Genomic DNA, 24,494 nt, shown 5'->3' with positions numbered 1-24,494 from the left:
GTCATCACTGTTTGCCTTTGCTGTGGAGGCCGAGTTAACCTATCATATAGTGATTCAAAATGTGTTTTATTACCACTGAGAATGCGCAATGGAAGATCTGGAATGGGTGTTCATGTTTGTCTTGGCTCTGGCATTTTCCACGTACCCAGTCCTGGGAATCCTAAAGAAAACGTGTCCTGTTCCCAGCTCTGTGCACTGCCCCCATTGTGTTCCACTTCCCTTACTAGGGAAAGTGAAAACGAAACCAGCACAAACACCCCATTGTTAGCTATGAAATACGTACTGGCAACTGAGGTCCTAACAAAACAGACCTGGTAGTGTCATGGCAAGATGCTGAGTGGGGAGGGCGGTCTGGAAGCCCTTCCTTCTTCAGAGGTGTATCCTGCACTTTTGCTGAGGTGCTGAAGCCACAGGGCTTTGGGTTTTTTCCATTATACTCATGTAATGCTCTTGGTTTGATTTATTCAGTATGCACTGGCAGCTTCTGGAGGCTTCTGTGGGAGCAACTCGGCTGCCCAAGCTGAGGCACAGACCCTGCCAGGTCTCCATAGTAAACACAAGATGCACGAAGTGGAAACAAGCATAAACAATTTATTTTCTCCTGTAAAAGATGACATTGTTCTCCAATCTTGGGTCCTGCTTCAGTCTTGTCACTTGGCAGTGCCAAGTGGGTGCCATACAATGAGCTATTCCAAACACACACACACACACACACACACACACACACACACACACACACACAACACAGACTGCATGATGCACACACACATCACAGTGCCTACCTATCCAGGCAGCTTCCAACAAGGGCAAGCTGGTGACCTCTGAGGGTATCCCATGGGTGAGCAGGGCGGGCTTCCTGGACACCATCCCTGGCAGGTTCCTGAGTCATCTGTTTTCATAGAAGCCACACAGAACCTTAGCTCTGTCTCTAACTATGTATTCTTTTGTATGACTACTTTAGGGAGATCTGGTGCCTCATCTGGCTTGAAAACTCTTTGATAGCAAAGACCTTGCGCATTCTGTACAATCACCACTCAGGTTCACTGATGGTAACCTGGCTCATGAAAAGTCGCCAGCAGATATTTGTTGACTGAAAGCCATGACTCTCCTTTAATTTTTCCCAGTTTCCCTGAATCTAAATTTTTCTTTTAGTGTTTAATAAATACTACCAACATTGAAGTTAGGCTAAGAAACCAATCAGTGTCACAGGTAAAAAGGAGGTACACAATCCAAATTTGGTACTGCTTATTGTCTTACTAAAACAAGCTTTAAAAATCTTCTGTTCCATTAAAAAATTCCCCAATGGTGCTCGCTTTGGCAGCACATGTACTAAAATTGGAATGATACAGAGAAGATTAACATGGCCCCTGCGCCAGGATTACACATAAAATATTCCCAAATGATTCTGTATTTTTTGCAGTCTACTAATAATAGTCTTACTAGTGTTTTTAAGTTTATGTACTGTCTTTTGATGATTTCTACAGAGAAAAGATGTTTTACAACATACACATCTTTTAGCAGGGTTGGTTAGGTAAAAAACACGTTTGGAGAAGGTGAATGTAATTCACCTAGTGAAACTATATTAATAAAATTATTAAAAATAGGAAAACATTTCCAATTTTTCATTATGGTACAAAATGGAAACTCCCTCCAAACTGTGTTAGGCACAGATAGTAAAAGAAAAAAAATACTAATTTAATAGTGAGTAAGACTGCTGAGTGTAGTGAAGAAACTGGTTTACGGTAGGACACTCCTGGCCTTCGTAGCAGAAGCTAAAGTCGGCAAGGTAACCAAAGGAACGATCTCATTTTAGGGTACACACGTCTTCCTGTTCATGAGTAGTTTTAGGGTGATCATCGCACAAGGGTGGCCAGCCCTTCTTTACCTTTTGGCACTGGCGATCACATCTGAATATAAATGTGCCTGAAAAGAATGGCCTCATTTTGTGGTACAGACTTCTTTCTACCCACGAGCAGTTTTACGGTGACTGTGCTGGACAGTGCCTGGCCTTACCTGCATGGCACTGGCATTCACATCTGGGAATACAAACACCTAGAAGAAGTCTCACGTGCAGTGAGTACAGCACCGTCTACGAGCTGCTACAATTACGCACCTGGATGATGTACAGGACTGGACATACACACAGCAGCGGCTGAATGCTGGATTTTCCCTAACCAATACTACAAAATATTCAGATGTGCAAGAATGTCAGAAATTTTTTTTTCTGAAATCTACATTAAAAAATAAACTAGGCAGCACCAGTTTAAAAATTTACAAATAAACTGGGTGCACACCTCTGTGTTCCTCACTGGGTCAAAACATGATAGCAGCTAAGTTATTTTTTAAAACTTTAAAATACATATTATTTATTTTTTTAATAGTACCGGTGATCGAACTCAGGACCTTGCGCTTGCCAGGCAGGCGCGCTGCTGAGCTATATCCCTGGCCCAACAATATTTTTCAAATGGACTCTTGAACATTTCTGGTACCTCTGGATCTATTTCCTAGAATCTGAGGATTCCAAGAGACACTGTTTGATGTTTTGTGAGATACTAAAGCCTTCAGTGGGGAGAAAAGGAAAGTAGGGATTGTGGGTGAGAGCCAGATTAGAAACATCACAATTCTCCAAGTCATTTACAGTCTAGTTGATAAATTTAGACTTAATCTGGTTTAAGTCTCAGTTTCCTCACTTTCAATATAGGGTGGCTGATAAACAGTTCCTATAACACCAAAGGCAGTAAGATCACCTTGAATACTCAATGGTTAGATTTAATAAAAAAAAAAAATGAAGACTTTACATCATAAACAGAAAAGATGGTTCCCTCCCTGAGTTGCTGGCAACAGGCTTTATGATAATCAGAGCCTGGCGATGCTCTGAGCCTCTCTGACAGACCTGGGTGCGTGATCAGGCAGGACCGAAGCCGGTCGAGCGGTTCCCCTTGATTTCCTTTCCTTCACAACAAAAAAGAGCTGGACCAGAGACTGCATTTCACATGGGAAGGAGGTGACTTTAGACTCTCAATATAATGTTAGCTAGCCTTAACAGTCATCATACTGAGTTTGTGTATATTTTTGATTCTTGACACAATTTTGCCAGAGATTATATAAATATATGAATCACGACTCATACATATTACTTATTCTAACGGAAAGAAGCTCCCCTTTGATTTTCCACATACAGAGTCGTTCACTATGCCAGGGAAGTCGATTTTTCATGGTTTCAGAGCAGTTTTGTTGTTGTTTTTATTTTTGTACTTGGAATTGGACTCATGACCTCATGCCTGCCAGGAGGTGCTGTGCAGCTGAGCTATATTCTCAGCTCCTGAGAAATTTTCTGATAAAAACAACTTACATCGAGGAGTGAGGTCCTATTTCTCCCCTCATTTCCAGCTCTGTAACCCACAAAGGACCTCACATCCATCCATCCAGGCGTTCCAGTCTGAGGTCTGGTCCCTGCCCACATACCAGCAAACAACTGCCCCTGGCTGAGGGACACACACACAGCGGCACAATCCACCGTTGGGAAGAAGGCTGAACCTATGTGGCTCCCATGTGCTCAGGGAATGCCAGCTTCTGGAGGGCAGGAGAGAGGTTTCTGAGGCAGGTCTCTTTGCCATACGTGGCTCTGTGTGCATGAAGGAGACTTGATCAGAGCAACCAGCACAAGCTCCTGTAAAGCACGGGCCCAGGCCAGGGCCAGTCGTGTGGAATTCAAGATGCACACTGCTGTCATCCTCACGCTAATCCTACTGCCTTTAAAGAGAGAGGTTTAAACTCCACTTGGCAAAGATAAGTGCGCATGCAGCACTACACACTGAGCAACAAGAAATGAACATCCCCTAAAGTCATCTTGGTGTTGTGCTGGAAGCAGCCCAGTAAAGACAGGCATCTACAGAGCACTTCATTTTGAGATAAGCTCCAACTTATCGGGGACACCAGCTTATTTAGGCTTACGGTGAAGACCAATTATAGCTGCAACCACGGTCCAGACTTTCCATGATTCTCCCGAAGCTCACTTCTACCAAAAAGGCTGAAGGAAGGAATAGATTCCATTTTGAAGGAGAGAAAAAACCAAACCAAAACAAAACAAAAAAACAACTTTTTAATTTTAAAGAGAAAACCTCCCCCCACAAAATTTCAAAATAAAATAATACAACAATAGTTAATATGTTGTGTATTGTTATCTTTAAGTTAGGTATTCAACTACAAGATATCGACATTTAATTATGCAAAACTATTAGCATAAGCCTTACTTTTCAATGACCTATGAGAAATTAGTAGTATAACTATATTAACTATCTTGTATATATTTATAAGTACATTTATAGATTCATATTTATTTATATATACTATATAGTATATATACACATACTTACACACACATAGAGACACGTAGATCTATCTATCTATCTATCTAGGGTTTTTTTATCTACTATCTATCTATCTATCTATCTATGGTTTTTTTTTTGGCTTTTCCTTTCCTTCTTTTCTCCTTTTCTCATCTCAATTTTTCTTTCCTTTTGAACATTTTCTTCCCATTTCGCAATATCTACGGTACACTTTGGATCTTATCTACCCTTTCAGCTTCTCACACTAGGGAGGACATTATGATATCTACACATATGCACCTGGTTTATTTCACTTATGAGTATGGCCTCAAGTTGCATCCATTTACCTATAAAAGTCTCCTGTTGATCCTTCTTTATGGCTGAATAGTACTCCCTTATATAAAAAAATCACATCTTTTTTATCCATTCCTCGGATGATGGACAATTGGTAAAAATTCTTTTGTTAAAAGAGTACAAAATAGTTAAGACTGGAAGATAAAAGATTACATTTTAAAATTACTAAAAAAAAGTCACCCCAAGAATAGCTAATATTTTAATTATTCCAGAAAAGAAAAAGAGGCAACAACACGGTAGAGTGATAGGCAGCAGAAAAAAAGCCTTTCTGAGTGTTGCTGTCCAGACAATGGAATATAGCAACGTGAGGAAGACAAGGGAAGTGGGTACCCTGGAGCCAGGAAGGACCTGAAACTTGAATTGAAGCCAAGGAGAAAGTGAAGAGAGAAGCTTCAACAAAGGAGGTTGTTAGTGACACCTCCTTGAGATGGGACTCACTACGTGAGAGTAATTCAAACCTCTGGACACATGGTGACTGCTGGGGACCACAGAGGCCTCCACAAAGAGGTGTAGCAGTGGAGAGAAGCAGTGGATGTGAAGGACCGCACTAGCTGATGGTGAATGGTGAGGGCTCAATCATCCCTTGTGAGAGAGCAATTGGCCAGGGCCCTTCTCAGAGTGGGGCTGGCTGAGCTCAGAACTCAAGGGAGGCTGCTGGCACCACCTAGCGGCTCCCAGCTGGGCTCAGGCCCATGGAAAGTGCACTGACCACTGCAGGGTGAATGGGGCTGGTCACAGCCCGAAGGAGCAGGCCCACTGAGATTATCCACTACCCTACCAAAAAGCGACTGCTGGCTTGCCAGGATACACCAACATGGATTGGGACTCCGCCTCCACACGTCTACTGGTGACATCAGAGACAAACCTGGACGTGGACTTTTTTTCTCTCTCTTATTTATTTATTTATTTATTTATTTATTTATTTTTTCCCTCCTTCACATTTGATCTTGTTTTTATATGAGTGCAAATGTGTTTTCTAGCCTTTCTGTAGTGGTATTCTATCTGTTCTTTTTTTCCTCTCTCTCTTCTTCGCTTTAATTCTTCTGCACCAGTTTCCCAAAATTACTGGGATTCCCACTTTGTCTTCCAGCCTTCTAATCTCTTCTTCTTTTACCTATTTTTTTTTCCTAATCTGTTTTAAATTTTAAAATTGACATTTTAATGACTTATATACTGCTTATAATTTTCTGGTTGGTTTTAGATTTTGTTATATAATCACATGGTTCATATGGTTAAAGATGACAAATTAATGACAAACCTTTGTTGTTTTCTGGGTGTGATTGATGCTGTTATTGCTGATGGTACCACTTCAGCTAAAAGAAACATAATTATTCTAAACAGCTATTCTTCCTGGTATCACAAGACTGAGATTGACTAAGGGTCCTAGAAAATGCTGTGGCACAAGGAACTAGGCGCTGGGCCAGTGAGGCAGCAACTTCTCATCAACAACAAATTTAAGAGTTCCTTGTTCCCCACAGCCTCTCCAACATTTGTTGTTGGCTGATTTCTTTATGATAGCCATTCTTTCTGGGGTGAGATGCTATCTCAATGTTGTTCTAATTTGCATTTCACAGATGGCTAGTGATATGGAGCATTTTTTCATATATTTATTCGCTTCTTTAATTTCATCCTCTGACAAATGTGTGTTCATCTCGGATGCCTATTTCTAGATTGGGTCTTTAAATTTTGGGGCCCTAATGTTTTCTAGTTCTTTATAAATTCTAGAGAGCAGACCTTTTTCTGAGGGCTTATTAGTCAAGATTTTTTTCCAAATTTGTGGGTTGTCTTTTCACTTTGTTGGTAATTTTCTTTCTTTTTTTTTTTAATTTTTTATTTATTTATGTGTGTGTGTGTGTGTGTGTGTGTGTGTGTGTGTCCAGCTCAGCCCAAAAGGGGGCGGGGCTGGCTGGCATGTGGTGCTGGGGGATTGAACCGTGGTCCCTGTGCTTTGCTAAGCTTGCTCTAAGTAGGTGCTTTAGACCACTGAGCCATCTCACCAGCCCCATTTCTTTCTTTTTTTTAATGGAACTGGGGATTGAACTCAGACCCTTGTGCTAGGTATAAATTTCTTTTGATGTGCAAAAACTCAATAAGAGGAGGTCCCAGTTGTTAATTCTTTCAAATATCACCCATATGATTTGATTTTTGTTCATGAATTCTTTTCTTACCTCTATGTCTTCAAGAGTTCCTCCTAATTTCTCTTAGGAAATTTAGTGTTTCTGTTTTAATGTTTTGATCTTTGATCCATTTTGACTTTAGCTTAGCGCATGGTGACCTGTGTCAAGTTCTAGTTTTTGGCATGTAGAGAGCCAGTTTTTCCAGCACCATTTGTTAAAGAGGCTATCTGCCTTCCAGTAGGCATGTTTGGCCCCTTTGTCAAAGAAAAGGTGGCTGAGTGTGTTCATAGAGGCTTCTGGGCCTTCTAATCTATTCTATTGATCTTCAGGTCTATTTTGTTGCCAGTACCATGCTGATTTTATCATAGTAGCTTTGTAGTATAATTTCAAGTCTAGAATCGTAATGCCTCCTGCCTTGTCTTTGTTGCCCAGGATTCAAAGAAGAGAGAAATTTGTTCTAATAGAGTTGTGGACAGGATATCATGTCTGCATCTTGTACAATGAATAACCACTAAGACAATAATATTCAATGTATAAATTATTGAAATTGTGCTAGTAATCAGTTCTAAAACTGTCTCATTGCTATTTGTTCCTCAATAAAATTATTTTAAAAAACTGAAGAGACAGGACCTTGTAACAGACTCAAAACCCCAAAACCAGTTATATCTGGAACATATCTTAGAGAAGGACATATGTGTTAAGGGTTCTAAATACTAGTAATAAAGCAACCCACCATAGACGAAGAAAAGTATGGAAGCCATGAATGCTCAGCATGGGAAAGAAAAGGCATCCACAAAGCAGATTCAAGCAGATATGAATAAAAATTTCATTGAAAGTATCCACAGCAGATTAAGTCAAGGTGAAGACAGGAGCTCAGATTTTTAGAAGAAAGGCTTGTCATTAGTGATCATGAAAAGAAAGATTTTTTTAAAAAATAGCAAGAGATCATGAGAAATCAATCCAAGGCAAAGAAGAATAACTTAAGATTGATTGGAGTCAATGAAAAACCAGGAGATAGCACAAATAATATATAATAAAATGGTTCACAAACGTCATGGTAGAAGACTTCCTTGGGAGGGAAAAAGAATTCGAAATACAGATAAGTGAGGCATATAGAGTTCTAATTAGCCATAATAAAAAATAAATCTACCGCCAGGCAGATCATAGTTCACATTCCAGAATCTCAAGGTAAGAATAGAGTCTTAAAAGGTGTTAGGAAAAAGAAATCTTAAAAGCTATAAGGGAAAGCCCATCAGAATCACTGCTGATTTCTCACACAAATCCTAAAGTTAAAAAGAGCTTGGAGTGAGGTATTTCAAGCTCTAAAGGAAAACAACTTCAACTCGGATTGATGTACCTCACAAAATCAGCTTTCAAAACTGATGGATAAATAAAATACTTCCATAACAAAGAACATCCGAGGAAACTTATGAGCACTAAATCAGCACTCTAAAATGTTTCGAAGGACATTCTAGAAAGATGTAACAAGGTTTACAACTCCATAAACCCCAACAGAAGGGATCTACCAAGCAAGGCAAACAAATAAGTGGGAGGACAAGAGGAAAAATAACATGACAAGGGTAAGTCAATACATATCAATTATAATCATCAATAATAATCATTTTAATTCACCACTCAAAAGATAGGCAGGCAGAAAGGATCAAGAACCAAAATCCAACAATCTGCAGCATAAGAAATGTATTTAATTAAAAAAAGAGAGTCATAGATTGAAAATTAAAGGATGGAAAACAATATTCCATGTGACAAGAACCCAGAAAAAAAGCAGGGATAGCTATTCTATTTGCAGACAAAGTGAATTTGAAGAGTAAGAGAGACATAGTCACTACAAGGGGCAGAGATGACAATCATAAATACATATGCAATGAATTCCAGTGCACCAAACTATATAAAACAAGTATTAAGATAAGCCCTAATACAATTGCAATGGAGAACCTTAGTACCTCAATGCTGTAAGTAAATCAACTACATCAAAAAATCAACAAAGAGCTATCAGAACTGAACCAAACTTTTTTATTTTTATTTTTTATTTTTTGGCAGAACTGGGGATTGAACTCAGGCCCTTGCGCTTGCCAGGCAAGCACTTATTCCACTGAGCCATCTCCCCGGCCCATGAACCAAACTTTTGAACAAATGGACTTAGTAGGTATCTACAGAGTGTCCCACACCACAATATCAGAATAAACATTCTGCTCAGCTACATATGGAACCTTTTTCAAAATAGACAATATGCTAGCTCACAGAACATGGTTAAGTAAATGCAAAGGGAAGGGACTAAAGTTATCTCATGCATGTAGTCTGACCACAGTGCAGTGAAATTGACAATCAATGGTAAGAAACCTACAAGAACTTCATAAACATGTGGAAACATATGGAAATTAAATAGCATCCTCCTGAATAGTCATGGGTCACAGATGAAATTAAAGAAGAAATTAGAGTTTCTACGGTTTAATGATAATGACAATACAACATATTGGAATATATGGTACACAATGAAAACAGTCCTAAGAGTGCAATTTATAGCAGTGATACCTGCATCAGGAAAATAAAGCAAGTCCAAAGAAACAATGGTGAATCTCAACTTGCTAAACCGAAAAACTTATAAAAAGGAGGAAATTATGAAGATCAGAGCAGAAATTAATGCACTGGAGACTTAAGAAAACAATACAAAAAAGTCAATGAATTGAGGAGTTGCTTCTTAGATCAAGTAAATCTGACAAACCCTTATCTAATCACATACAAAAAGGAAAGACTCAAATCCATACAATTAGAAATGAAAAGGTCAAAATCAAAATGGACCCTGCCGAAATTTAGAAGATCACTTATACCTACTTTAAAAATGTGTACTTTAAAAAGATGGAAAGTGCAGAGGAAATGGACAAGATTCCCAGACATATATGAATTACCACAGCTGAATCAAGAAGATAGAAAAATCTCAAATAAACCAATATCAATTAATGAAATTGAAGACACAACTAAAAAACCTACAAACACGAAAGGGCTAGGCCCTGATGCATTCACTGCTGTATTCTATAAGAAATACAGAGAAGACCTAATAATACTACTTCTCAAACTCTTTATTTCTGGAAGCAAGCATTACACTGATATAAAAACTGGAGGACCAAACTAAGAAAGAAAATTATGATCAATCTCCCTAATGAACACAGATGCAAAAATTCTCAACAGAGCCAAAAACTCAAATCATATGATCATCTCAATGGATACAGAAAAAGCTTCTGAGAAAGTCCAGCACCAATTCATGATAAAACCTCTACAGAAAACTGGAATAGATAGTTTTAATCTCAATCTGATAAAGGCCATCTATGATAAATCAATGGCCAACATTATAATAAACTGACAAAAACTGAAAGCTTTCACTCTAAAACTAGGAACAAGACAAGGTTGTTTACTGTTTCCACTCTTTATGAAACACAGTCCTGGAAACTTTAGCCAGACCAACTAGACAACAGAAAGAAATAAAAGGTATAAGGATAGGTGTTATGGTTTGTGTCTAGTTGTTCCTGCAAAGCCTCATGCAATCACGGGGTGGCTTCCAGAGTTTGTGACTAATTCTTGATCCAATGCTTGGATTATGGGTGTGATTAAACCCAAAACCCTAGAGCAGATAATCTTCACACAAATGTAAGCAGGGGAGAGGGGCTTGCTAGGCATTGTTGTCGTCGCTCCTCCTTTTGTTCTTTGCTGCCTTCTGCCACCATGAACAGCTGCCCTCTTTCATGTGCCACTCTGCCTTGGAGCTAGTTGAGTATGGACTGAAACTTCCACAAACTGTGAGCTAAATAAACCTTTTATTCCTTAATTTGGGGTGTTGGATATTTTTTATTTTTTTGAAAGTGTATCAGTTATTTAATTAGGTACTTAGTAAGAAATTAAAAACACTAATTTATGAGGATAAATTCCATTTTTCAGAGCAAAAACAGATTGCAGGTAACCCCAGAGTTGAGGAACAGCTTTGATTTTTGGTAAAATCTGTGGGTCTACTGCTTTCTGACCCACCTTGCACTGCTCCAAAATCTGGTATCTATCTTTCTTGGTGTCAAAGATCTCACCCTCCTGGTATCTGGGTGGCTACAGCTTCAATGACAAATTTCTGGTGTGTTCTTCATAGAGGAACATGACTAAGGCTAAGAGGCCCAGTCACAAGTAGCAAAACATGGGCCAACTGCTTTAGGAAGATCACTCTCTTGCCTCTGTGATGCCCAGTGAGGATGATCAAGATGGTGCTGTGAGTGATGCTAGCTCGAAGTTCCCCACATTCTGACTGAAGGGTTTCCTGCCATGGCGCAGCACCTTTTGGGGTACATCGTCAGTAGGGTAGTAGCTAGGCATTTTTTGAAGCTTAACCACCCAGATACCAACATTCTTGTCACCATCAACTGGTTTTGTGATAGCAGCAAGAACCTTCTCCTTTTTCTTTTCAACCTTCAATTTAGCAGCTTTGTACTTTTTTTTGTACAAAGCCATTTTGGAATACACAGCACATCAGAAGCATCTATCAATTGCTCTAACAAGGACAGGATTTCAGCTGCAGTGGGGCTGGACCGCAATGGGGCTGGACTGCAGTGGGGCTGGACGTTTCTGCCTTGACCTTACCCTTTTTACCAGTGCTGCTGGCAGCAGCCTTCTTGGCTTTGGGTTTCCTCTTCTCAGTATGCGGCTTCTCAATTTTTTTGCCTGCCATCTTGCAAGATGGGAAAGAGTTTGCAAGGTACAAGGCAAGGGCTGGGTGTGGGCAGGGAGGGCCTAGGGTCTGCTGATGCCCTACAACTGGTCCAGGCATAATCACTTCCACACCTGTGGGGAGGCTGTGGGTGCTGCTGTGGGAGGCACTATGGGTGAGGGACACTGAAGAACACAGAATGCATCAGGGTATCAGTGTGGGTCTGGATGGCCCCAGCCCCACCCCGTCACATGGGGAGGAAGAGGTATTAGGTACTTTGTCCCAGCAATAAGAAAAAAGTAATGAAGACAATAGAAAAGGAGTATTTAAAATTATCACTATTTGTGGAAGACATGATACTCTACATAGAAGATCCCCATACCATTTTAAAAAAACCCCGCTAGAATAAATTCAGTACTGTATCTGGATACAATAGACTTTCTGTACATAAGTAACAAACTCACTGAGACACCAATTAGGGAAATAACACCTTTCACCATAGCGCCCCCCAAAATGAAATACTAGTAATCAATCTAATGAAGGATGTAGAAGACCCCTACATCAAAACCCAAAGTAATCTGTGAAAGAAAATTGAAGAGGATATCAGAAAACAGAAAGATGTCCCTTGCTCTTGGGGAGGAAGAACCAATATAATGAAAATGGTCATATTTCCAAAACTCACATACAGATGTATTGCAATTCTGATCAAAATTCAGTGCGTCTCACAGAAATCAGAGAAAATAATTATAAAATTTATTTGGAACCAAAAGAGACCTAGAATAGTAAAGGCAATTCTGGGCATCAAAGGCAAAGCAGAGGGTTATCATGATCCCTGAATTGAAATAAAGCTACTGTAATAAAAACAACATAGTACTGGAAAAAAAAAAGATTCAAAGATCAGTAGAACAGATTAGAAGATACAGAAACAACACCAGACATACTTAGCCATCTTATGCTCGACAAAGGTGCCATAGAGATTCACTGGAAGAAAGACAGCCTCCTTAAAAAAGCTTATGCACAGCAAGAGAAACCACGAACAGAGTGAGGAGACAACCTACAATGTGGGAAAAATGTGTTTGCCAGCTGTTCCTTAGAGAAAGAAATATTACCAAGAACATACAAAGAACTTAAAGAAATCAAACCTCCCAAATTTAAAGACCCAATGTAAAAATGAGCATTGAGATGAATATACACTTCTCAGATGAAGAAGTAGAAATAGCAAATAAATATATGAAAAAATGTTCCACATCATTGGTTGTTCAAGAGATGCAAATGGAAAGAGCACTGAGATTCCATTTCAACCAGGAAATAATGGCTGCCATCAAGAAATCAACCAATAACAAATGCTGGAGGGACTGTGGGGACAAAGAAACTCTTCTCTGTTGTTGGTGTGAGTGTAGACTAGTGCAATCACCATGGTCGTCAATGTGGGGATTCCTCAAAAAACTAGGGCTACCATTCCCACTGTATTCCTCTTCTGGATATCTTCCCAGAAGAATTAAAACATCATACCACGGTGCCATATGTGCACCCATCCTTATTATAGCAGCACAATTTGTAATAGCTAAATATTGGAAACAACTCAAATGCTGATCAACTGAGCAATGGATGAAAAAAAAAAGATGTGGTCATTTTATACAATGGAGTACTACTCAGCCATTAGGAAGGACAAACAGGAGACTTTGTAGGTAAATGGATGTAACCCAAGACCGTACTCAGAAGTGAAATAAACCAAATGCACATATGCAAACATTGAATTTTCTCCCTACTGAGAGAAGCTAAAAGAGTTTTAAATAAGATCTAAAATATACAATAGATATTGTAACATGGGAAGAAACGGTTCAAAAGGAAAGAGAAACTTGGATGGGGAAAGGAGAAAAGAAGAAATGGAAAAATTGAAAGAAAAAAACATACACACACAACAGTTAAGATAGTTATACTATTATTAATTCCTCATTGTTAATTGAAAAAAGATTTGTGCTAGCATTGTTTAGATACTTAAATGTCAATATCTTATACTTTCGGAACTTAATTTAAAGATAACAATACACAATGTATTAACCACTGTTATCCTCCTACCATCTTGTTTTGAAAATTATTTTCAAAGAATTAAAACAATTTTTTAAAGAATATGCCTGTTTTTCAATATTGATATAGAAGTTGGAGGTCTAAAAATTATGCAGCAATAGTCTGGGATCTATCTGGTGATGAATGCAATTAAATATTGCTCATTGCCCCCTCCAAGGTCAAGGTTGTAAATGAAAGTATTTTTAAGTTTTTATTAGAAAGACTTTAAGAATATAAATTGTTATCAACAGCTAAATAGAAGTAGTATGTATTTTTGTCAAATACGTATATACTACCAAAGATAAAATAGTCAACAGGCAGTAAAAGTATCTCACTATACATCTATTCTTTCATTGGGAGTATATTTCTTACTCCTGAAGAATAGGAAACCTCTTTTAAAGCTTGCTAATACCAAAACACAATGGAGGTAAGACATCTTAAATTAGTAGAAATACAACAACGTCCCAGTTTCCTATCTCCACAGCTTACTGTTGAGAACAGGAAGCTCAACTCTCACAAGTAATCAGTTCATGATGCAACAGGATTTTTTAAATACACCGCATAAACTGTGAACTTAGGTTCAAGCTATTCTTTCACTCCTAGCATGAGACCAAGCTATAGAATATGTAGCTTTCATGACTTGAACACAGCTCCCTATCCATGAACCAATGAGACTAAGGTACAAAATGTGCTCAGACATATTAAGGTATATGTTCAGGTAAATTCTGCAGCTTAGTATCAGCTGGAAGCTCTGTGGGAATACTGAGATCAGTTAACATGTAAGTAACTTCTTTTTTATGTTTATTACGACTCAACTGTCTATATCTGCAAGTATGTATGCTTGTTCATTAAAAACTTTTCTTCAATACCTATCAGAATAAAAGGATGATAAGAGACAGCACTTGCCTTCAAGGAACTAACAGATTGATGAATAAGACCTCAAAATAGCTGCAAACAAGGCAGAAAGCAATATCATAAAGTCAAGACATGACTTCAGAAAGGAAGGGGAAAGGGGGTACCAGAAAGGATATGTGAATCAGGCTTTACATGATCACTAACAGCACTATTCACAGCTAGACGACCTCAGTTCCAAATCAGTTACCTTGCAGCTCCCTTAATATTCCACAAATTCAGTTGATCCTCAATTTCTGCATGATACAATCTACTAAAAAATACACATTTACAGGAAGTGGAATGTATTTCTACCAGTTCTCAATGTGATTCTAAGTTTTTATGTGTTACCATGTATATATAAATCACTATATTTAATTTTCCTTTAAGCAGAAAAAATACCAAATAATGAGAAATTTTAAAAAATGCAACCAATACACTATAGAAAATGTATCTTTTATTATTGCTATTGAATTCCAATTATCACTCTTGCAAATAAAGTCTTTCCCAGCTGCTAACATCTTTTTACCTATGTCACCGTAGGAAATACAAAGCATACATACCACACAAACTAGGTACTGAAAAACGACCTGTTTATGTTTGTCTTTTCCCTTTACTCTATGAAATCTGTGTACATTTTCCTGCTTTCAAATACCAACTTTCAACACAAATGGAATGTTAATTAACATTACACACAGGTTAAGCTATCATTCCTCAAATTTAACAAGCAAAAGATAATCAAAACAAAAACCAAGTAGGTTTCCTGTTTCTATTTTTGGATGATTCTGGTGCCCATTTGAGAGGATTGGAATAAAATGTCCAGCTCAGTTATAGCTCATCCTTCCCTCAGTTTATGTACTCAAGGAGACCGTTTCCTTCATCTGCTCTCTTATGACTCTTCTGGGCCACAAAGTCTATTCAAGCTTCTCCCCAGGGCCCCAGAACAACATGTGCAATAACTTCCTAGGGAAACCCAAAGCCTACCTCACCCTTCCCACTAGGGAAACACAGACTCAGCCCTTTCTGGTGTGATTATGTAAGAATACAAGGGGTTGTCCGACCCCACCCAAAGCAGACTCTATTTTTTCAGTATCAACTTGTGCCTCATCTTCTCGAAAGTACTGGTGTATTCTGGGTAAAGAGGAACCAAGCAGAATCTATCAACAATGGCAACGTACATCAAGGATTTTGGGTAAAAAAATAATGTTGGGAATGTAACAAGTTTTACATGTGCAGGTTTCACTATTCATATTCTGAGAGGAGAAGGGGCAAAGGGGAAGCAAAACATTTATAAACAATGTTTTCCAAAGCAAGCTACCTGTTTCACGCAACTTCCAACTTCTTTCCTTAGTTTCTGATCCTCAGTTGAAGCATTATTGAGTTTGAGGAAACAATCTTTTGTTGGGCAAAGTGTTAGCCTCTTGCAAGCACATGCATCAAGTATCAGAAGCAGTCACCCACACATCACTGTGATGACTTATGATGTCACCATATGGTCAACAATGCCTTTTTCGTGGGATAGCACTGCTCGGATTTGAGAACCTCTCTGAGGCTAAACATGGACTACATCTGGAATATTTTTCTCAAAGTGTAATTTAATGAAGGGCTGGCCAAATAGCTCAGTGGACTAAAGTGCTTGCAAGCAGGCACAGGGGCTAGGGGTTCGATCACCAAGCCTGCTGTGCCAGCCCCGCCCCTGGGGATGCACTGAGATGGCAACTGAGACTGGGCGTGGTGGTGCTTGCCTGTAATCCCAGCTCTTGGGAGGCTGTAAACAGGCAGATCACTATGAGTCTGATCTAGTAGTGAGACCCTGAACACCCTGCAGACCCTTCCCTAAAATACAAAAAACGAAAACAAACAACAACAACAACAACAACAAAAGTACCAAGCCATTGCTTGGCTTTTTGAATCTATGCATGATCATACTGTTTATAAAATAGGTATTTCAAAGAAAAGGGATACTGACTCCTGCTTCTTGGTGGCTCTTTTATAGTATGGGTGCATCATTTCACAAAAGTTTATCTCCAAAACAATAAAGACAAATAGAAGCGAATCAAAGTCAACTGCTATTATGATTCTGCATCAGAAGACTCACAGAACAGGCTACTATAACTCATTCTTTACCAGAACAGGCTTAGGGGTTCACTTTCTTTTCTGGCTCAGATGAAGTCTTCACTAGCACTACAAAGGCCATTCAAGTTCACTGTCAATTTTATTTCTTCACAGTCAGCACCACGTTCAAAGGAGGACTTTCACACACTTGGGTCGACCCTCTGGTTGCTTCTTAAGCCAGGATTGTCAGACAGATCAATGTCCTCAGTGCTTTTTAGCTGTGAACTGAGTATCTTACCGTCACTATATGCACAGCTCTGAAAACAGTGGTTATGGTAAAAAGCATTTGGAAACTTGCAACTGATTCCTTTCTAGTGGCTAAGATGCAACAGGCTATTTCTGCAATTGGTCTTGTCCACAACAAACCCAGCCCGGATGTGTCTGTAGTTATAAGCAGAATGCTTTCCTCTTATCCACTACCATAAAAAGAAAAGAAAGAAAGAAAAAAAAAGCGAAGACATTTTTCCCTAGTTGGTACTAACCATAGGCAATAATAACTTCAGAAGCACAGAAGGGCGGGGGTCCTGTCATTCAAAAGAGGAAAAGTAAGATTAATGAAAGGACAGCGCTCTCCTACTCACCACTGAAGTAAGAGCCATCTGAAAACTATAGATGCGGGCAAGGCCAAAGTCAGCCAGCTTTATTTGTCCACTGCTGGTCACCAGAATGTTCTGTGGTTTTAGATCACGATGCACCACTCGGTGAGAATGAAGGAAGTCCAGACCTCGAAGAAGCTGAAACATCATATCCTAAATTAAACAAAAAATAAAGTCAGTAATTGCTCACAACACAAATTCATCATGCTCTGCGTTTGATGCTGAGCCCCCAGCCCTTTGCTGAGTGCACAACACAAAGCAAACACTGGAGAAATATTAGCTGAACGAACTGGTCTTCCTATTTCTCCACTCTCCACTGAGAAGAACACTGTGAAACTTTTCAATCTCAACTTGCATTTTATTAATGAATGGACAACTCAGAATAGTTTTCATTGTCCTAGGAAACGTTCTGGAAGGATATACACCGAGTTGGTGTGAGGGCTACTGGTGGGGAGGGGAAGAAGGAAGAGGCCAGAAAGGTATGCATCTCTCGTTTCATGTGTTGTTTCAACAATGCGGAACTGGTGAACACTCATGATATTATTAATGGTGGTTATGATTTTTATAATGAGCACTACAATAAGCAGGCACTATGTGTCAACTGCCATTCTAAGCACCCTCCACTGAGTAACTTGTTTAATCTGCAACAAATGTTTAGGTAAATAATCTTATCCCTCCATTTTATAGTGAAGTCAGATAACTGTCACAACACCAGCAAGAGACAAAGTCTTAAATCAAATCAGGATCCAGAGAAACTGGGTTTAAATCTCCAGTGTACTCCTTTATTAGGATAATAGGTGTGTAAAATGAGGCCAGCCGCGCAATCTGTCTGACAACAAATGTCTTTCACCTCTAATGAAACCTACTTAGTAGGGGCAGTGGTTACTGCACTATCATTATTAGCCAGTATGAATAAGAGGACAATCATATTTTAGTTCCAATAAAATTAGATACAAAATATGAAGCTCAGAAATAGTTATTTGAAAGTAGGAACCTAGAGCACTGGTCATAATGTTATGGTCTTCTGAAATCTGGAATTGGTAAGAATAACCTACTCTTTAACCTCAATATTGTGAGGGTGGTGCCTATTTCACCCTATTTCATTCCTATCTGAGCTGAAAAAGTGATCACACATCATGTACTTCAGTGCTGACAGGAGTGCGCAGATCCACTTGTTTATTAGCTGAAGCGCCAATTTCTTTCATCAAGAAAGTATAGTATTAGGTTTTGGCTTTTAGTTCCGGTGCTTCCTCTAGAGATGGGAGCTCTGTACTCGTATCCCACTTTGTTAGAAACCAAAGCCTCCATTTTTCCATTTATCAGATGGAGAAAATGACATTTACTTTTCATGGAGAAAGAAGTTTAAGTGAAGTCATGTATGCTAGTGGGAGTGCTGCTTCTGGTGCACGGTAATTCTCAGGATGACCACTGCCTGGACAAGTGGCCTGTTGCCCAGAGGAGACAGATCACAACAACTGTAAGAACGTACATGAATACAGAACAGGACTTTGTCCAGCAGCCAGCCGGTAGGAGCTGGCTTAGTGACTCTTCCTGGCTTCCTCAAGCTGATGATCAATCCTGGATGCTCATCTTTAGGGAGATAAGCATTTGTTCGATCTTTGGTCTTCAGGTCTTGCCCACAGAAGGGGCATCTGTCCCTCTTACAGTTGCAACCTATCTTATCTTTTGTGCTGTCTCCTTGAGGGCACAGTCCTGTGACTTGCTTCCCCATTTGGTCCTGGACTTTCTCAATTTTACCTGAGCAACGGTGCTTGTAATCTCATTGGTTGACCGTAGTTTTGTCCTACCTCATGGTCACCTAAGCGAGTTCCCACGTTCTCCACCTTAGACCCAGATGGTTTTGCACTATAAAAGACCCTGGAAGAGAGAGCTTCCCAGGGACCATCCACTTGGGGCCCCCTTCCTGTCCCTCTCTCAGACAGCTTTCTTTCCTCAATATATATATACTCTGTTCATTTAAAAAAAAAAAAAAAAAAAAAGAATGTACACCAGTGTTCTAAGGTCAGGTTATATGGTGCACGTCTTTGGGGGTCACTTTTGAAATTACCCAAAGCGGATGTTCTCATCTGGCAGGGGTATGTTTTAAGTTTGCCCGAGTGAAAACCCTGGGAGACACAGCACTGGAAACAGACAAGAACTGATGCAGGTCAAATGACAGCAGCAGGAAAATGCAGCATAAATGTTAGAGAAAGTCATCCTTTGCTGTAGCAAACAAGTTTTTATTAGAAACATGCACACAGATTATAAAGCACTGGATTTTTAAAAAGCAGGACAAACCTAAAGTAATGTCACGCTGGCTCATCTTCAGCTTTCTATGCTATAAGCACCAGCCATTTAAAACGGAACCAAGAAAAAAATTTGCTTGGTTCATGAGACAGGGTCCAAACAATTTAAGTAGTCAATTAGCAGCATAAAAATGTGAACTAATTAATAAAAGGCCCATTTAAATTTATATTAAGTATATACTGTTTCTGTGTACTTATATACACAGTACCCACTGCCTTTTTATTGGCTACAGAATTAGTAAAATGAGTATGTCCATGCTTACAGAATCCTATAAATCACATCGAAAATGAAAAAAAAAAAATCACTCAGAAACCCAGTACTGAGAACACAGAAAACTTCATTATTAAATAATAACTTTTGTGGTTCTTTCTAGTCTGTCTTTAAAAAATTACACATACTATCCTATTATCCTATTTGTATGAGTAAATAAAATATACATTTAAATAAAATGGTTATTTGATACACTTTGGTGGCCTTTTAAAAACGTGTCACAAATTATGGCGGATATTCTGTCATTTCAATATGTACTTCTTTATACAGCATGATTTTTAACGGCTATGTAGTTTTCCTCCTTGGGATATGCCATAATTGACAGTATCTGGTTCTAGCTGTGCTAATTTGGCACCCATACTATAGCGTCTACCTCTGATTTGTTTAAAGGTTAGAGAAGAATAGATGATCTGGTAACATTATGTCCAAGCATGAGTTAAGCAGTGTGAATCCCATGACTGCACTAACCATCATTCCATGTTAATGACCCCTAATGCTTGAAGTTTGTTCTATGTTAAAAGTTACCATACAACTGGTTCCAAGTAATAGGATGATATGAATGGGTGAACTACAACAGTACACACATATGAGAAAGCAGCGTTACTTCTGAATCCTAAGAAGGGTTTTGATCAAAGACATTTCAAAGGGTTCTCTACTTAGGCTAATCTGTTGCATCTCAATTTATAGTCTCACGAGACAGACTTTTAAATTAACTCCTCAGGACTTTAATTTAATCTACCCTTTAGAACAGTCAAATACTTCACAGTAAGCCAAGTGACACAACACAATATAAGTAAGGAAATGGTCAACTACAGATCTTTAAATTAAATAGAGGTTTAAAAGTTCCCCTCATGTTTCAAAGTTGTGTGGCACAGAAGTTCTGAATGCTTAGTCATTTGTGGTAAATAGTCACATGAGGCCTTATTCTACCTTGACATGTACCTGAAAGTGTGTTCTGACAGGACACCACTGTGGAATGAAGAATGGCCTTAAGTGTTTTTAAATGGGGCTCTGTGCTTGGCATTGCACAAGACTCTTGGCCTCAGCCCGCGCCTTTCAGCTGTAGTCTTCAAGTCTGTTAACTTTCTTTCAGATATTCTAGAGCTGTAATTTTCTTACTTTTAAAAAACCCAAACAAGCAAACTCAAATAAGCAAACATTAAATTTTTCTAATGGTAAAAAGATTTATGAGATTGAGGTCCTAGTTTCCAACTGTTAACTATGCAGATTAGTTCTTAAAGTACAAAAACATCTAGTTTGTAATATGTAGTAAATCACAGAAAGGAGCCTTCAAACAGACATTTCTGGTATTTGATATATCTAGTTAATCGGAGGAATATGTTTATACCATCATTTTTTTTTTTTTTTTTTGGCGGAACCAGGGATTGAACTCAGACCCTTGCGCTTGCCAGGGAAGCACTTACTCCACTCAGCCATCTCCCCGGCCCCTCAACCATCAAACTTTTGGTTCCAAAATGTGTAACAATTTTTCTATTTAAAGACTGGAAGCAAGACATATACAACATGTACAAAGGACAATCATTGTTTTTTATAATCTGCAAGCCACAGTCTTCAAATTCCTTATCAAAATTTTCACACAACTATCTTCATAATATTTTGTTTCCTTAAAAAGGATGTTTTAGAAATCTCTAGTCTCAGGTGAGATTTTAACTTTTTAAAAAATACCTAACTGATAACAACATACAGACTTGAGGTAGGGATTATGATTATAGAACAGAGGTAAAGATTGCCTGAATCTATGCTGGCCAGTTCCAGCATCTTTTTTCTTATTACCAAAACATATCTTTATTTTTATCTATGTATCTATATATTAATTTTTTAATTGTGGTAAAATGCATAAAACTTATCTTGAACCATTTTAGGTGCATATTCTTTGTTAGGTATATTCACTCTATTGTGCAAAAAATGTCCAGAACTTTTTCATTTTTAAAAACTGAAACCGTACGCCCATCAAACCCAAACTCCTCATTCCCCTTGCCCTTTAGCTCCTGGCATTCATGGTTTATGAATCTGATGACTCCAGGTACATGTGAATTTTATTACATGTCTTTTTGCAGGTAGCTCATTTCATTTAGCTTCATGTTCTCAAATTTCAATCGTACTGTGTTATGTATCAGAACTTACTTTTAAGGCTGAATAATACCCCACTATAGGTAAGCACAATACTTCGTCTATTAACTCATCGATGAAATGAACACGGGCTGTTTCTACTTTCTGGCTATTATGAGTAATGCTAGCATGAGTATCTGAGTACAATTATTGTTTTGTAACCTGTTTTCAATTCTTTCGGATACACACTCCAAAGTCAAATCGTTGAATCTAGCCTTATGGTCTTTGAATACCATAAAGTGTGTTACAAATTGCTGCCTGAGCAATGAAACAGGGAGCACCAAAGCCTAGGAAGGTCCTTGAGTACCCACCAGGTTGGCTCGCTGAGTCTCTGGAGAGTTCATCCCTTGGCTCTCAGGGGATATCTGTACCACGGTCACTCCATGTGGCTTACTGTAGCAAACACTTTGTACTCTGCTTTGAAACTTGATAGGGCTCACTTCTGCATGCTTTCCCATATCAATTCAGTGATAAAAATGGGCTTTAATGGCTGCTTTTGAGATAGTAAAGCAAGAATAAAGAATACTTCTTGCTTTGAGCCAATGCAGTACCCACAGGATGTTTCCCTTTAAGTCATGAAGTATGAAACAAATCCCGAAAAAGAGGGTTAAAATGGCTTCCTTAAAATGTTCAGATCACCTGGGCAGTTGTATAATTGGTGAAATAAAGTAAATAATTAACCAAAGAATCTGAAGACAAGCTATAAGAGGCACATGTGAGCTTTGTTCCGAAGAGCACAGCCAAGCTGTGGCCTATGGCCTGTTGCCTTCCTATGGGACATGAAGGTGACAGGGAGACCCGGTAAGACAACACATCACCTGGGAGCCCCTCCGCAGAAACCGGGGCGCTAACGGGCCCTAATTAGAAGTGCTGGCTTTCTACTTTTACTACTTCCAGGCAACTGGATACAAATGCACTATAAGGGCCTGGGATATAGCTCAGCGGTGTAAGTGCCTGCCTGGCAAGCACAAGGGACTGAGTTCGATCTCCAGTATTGCAAAACAAAACAAAACAAAAAAACCCCAAAACAAACCCAAACAAACTAACAAAAAAACCCAATATAAGTGGCTGACTTCACATATAATTTTATTAATCAAATATGTATTCGGAAGTGAGAATTTTAAAAATCTATGTTATTCTTCCCTGGAAGTTATGATAATGTTGGGGAGATAAAGAATCTACCTTAACTAAAAAAAACCCCCCAAAAACCCACTCTATTCCACCAAACCTTCAAATATCAGATAGTCCTCATTTAAAGACTTACAGCCCATCTTTTTTGGGGAGTACAGTTGTATACATGTGTTTGGTTTTTTTCTTATTGTTTTGGTAACGGGAATTGACTCAGGACCTTACACTTGACAGGCAGGCACTTGTGTTGCTGCCTGCCTGTATTTCCAGCCTTGTACATCTTATTTATAGTACCAATTTTTGGTACAGTACACCTAGTACAGTACTATAATTTTTGCTGATTGTACAGCATAGTACAAATAGTTTATGTTGTTATACCGTATACTGTTGTACTGCACTGCACGCAAGAGTTACGCAAATAAAGAACAAAGTCACCAAGCTGGGAGTTTCCTTTGGCCATTTCTTTGTTCTGAATATTGTAATGTATATATATACCATGTACAAGTCCTCCTTTAGTGACCAATTCAGTCAGTGGCCTAGTCAGAGGACCAGAGCTCTGTTGTTAAATAGGAATGCCCGTACAAAGCAATGACAGTGCAGTGACCTATGTGGACAGTCTGAAAGAAGAAATCATCACTTCATCACGATAGCTATTATTAACCTACCATGGAAAGACATCAGGAACTGAAACTACAAATACGCAACACTAACTATAACTTCTTCAGAGAGAATCTAGAACACAGAAGTGCATAAATAAGAAAATATCAAGTTCAAGCACCTTAATGTTTTATACGCATTATTTTATGACATTTAAAAAATATTTAATATCACACTATGAGTATTTCCTCGCTTCAGCACATATCCTTTCATAATGAAATTACAACAACATGTCTTTTAACAGCCGCCTTCGGGTGAGACAACTTCTCATCTATCCCTAGTCTTCTCAATTCCCTCTTTTGGAACTTTCCGCCTCACTCTGTACTTCCCTTCTCTCCATATGAGGTAATGTATTACAGAAGCTGCTTTTCCACAGGGCAGAGCATATTTGCTGGCTGGAGCAGATACTGTTGGTGGCCAGCCACGAAGGCCTGGTCCACACTAATTAAGGCAATCCTATATCCATTTGCTAACAACTGATTCAGGGATGGGCATCAGACCCTGGCCCACTGGGCAAGTTAGCCAAAGAGTTTTACGGCATTGTCTCCTTGATAAGAGAAGCACGGTGGCAAGTTCTCTGCCATATTTCCTCCCCGCTTGCCAGCTCCCACCTGCCTTACACTGAATGCTATTGCAGGAGGGAAGATTGCAAAATCCTGAAACTGTAAGGAGACACAATCTGCATAGGTAAAAGGCCGGGCTGTTAAGGAGAGTCACATGGGGAGAAGACACTCTCTCAGGCTTTCACAGAGAGCACATAGGCCAAGCATTGGCTGTGACTCATCCACATGGCTGACACTGACAAAGGTTCTACAATCTGAGGTACAGGATCTCA

General features: G+C 39.0%; 1 protein-coding gene and 1 non-coding gene across 4 annotated transcripts in view; one reads left to right on the top strand and one right to left on the bottom strand.

The window, feature by feature from the left end:
- Cdk6 (cyclin dependent kinase 6) overlaps positions 1–24,494 on the bottom strand; it is a 224,165-nt gene that overhangs the window by 106,393 nt on the left and 93,278 nt on the right. For all 3 annotated transcript variants that reach the window (XM_004646242.2, XM_023706513.1, XM_004646241.2), the window contains exon 4: positions 17,153–17,320. In XM_004646242.2, the coding sequence (XP_004646299.1) occupies positions 17,153–17,320 (168 nt within the window). The remainder of the gene's footprint in view (positions 1–17,152; positions 17,321–24,494) is intronic.
- On the top strand, positions 1,306–1,415 carry LOC111814061. The gene has a single exon (XR_002819137.1). It is a non-coding gene; the product is annotated as a U6 spliceosomal RNA (small nuclear RNA).

Source organism: Octodon degus, unplaced genomic scaffold, assembly GCF_000260255.1.
Source record: "Octodon degus isolate 3935 unplaced genomic scaffold, OctDeg1.0 scaffold00262, whole genome shotgun sequence".
NCBI classification, from domain to species: Eukaryota; Metazoa; Chordata; class Mammalia; order Rodentia; family Octodontidae; genus Octodon; species Octodon degus.
The sequence above is the reverse complement of the archived record's forward strand: the minus strand, read 5'-3'. Positions and strand labels throughout refer to the sequence as shown.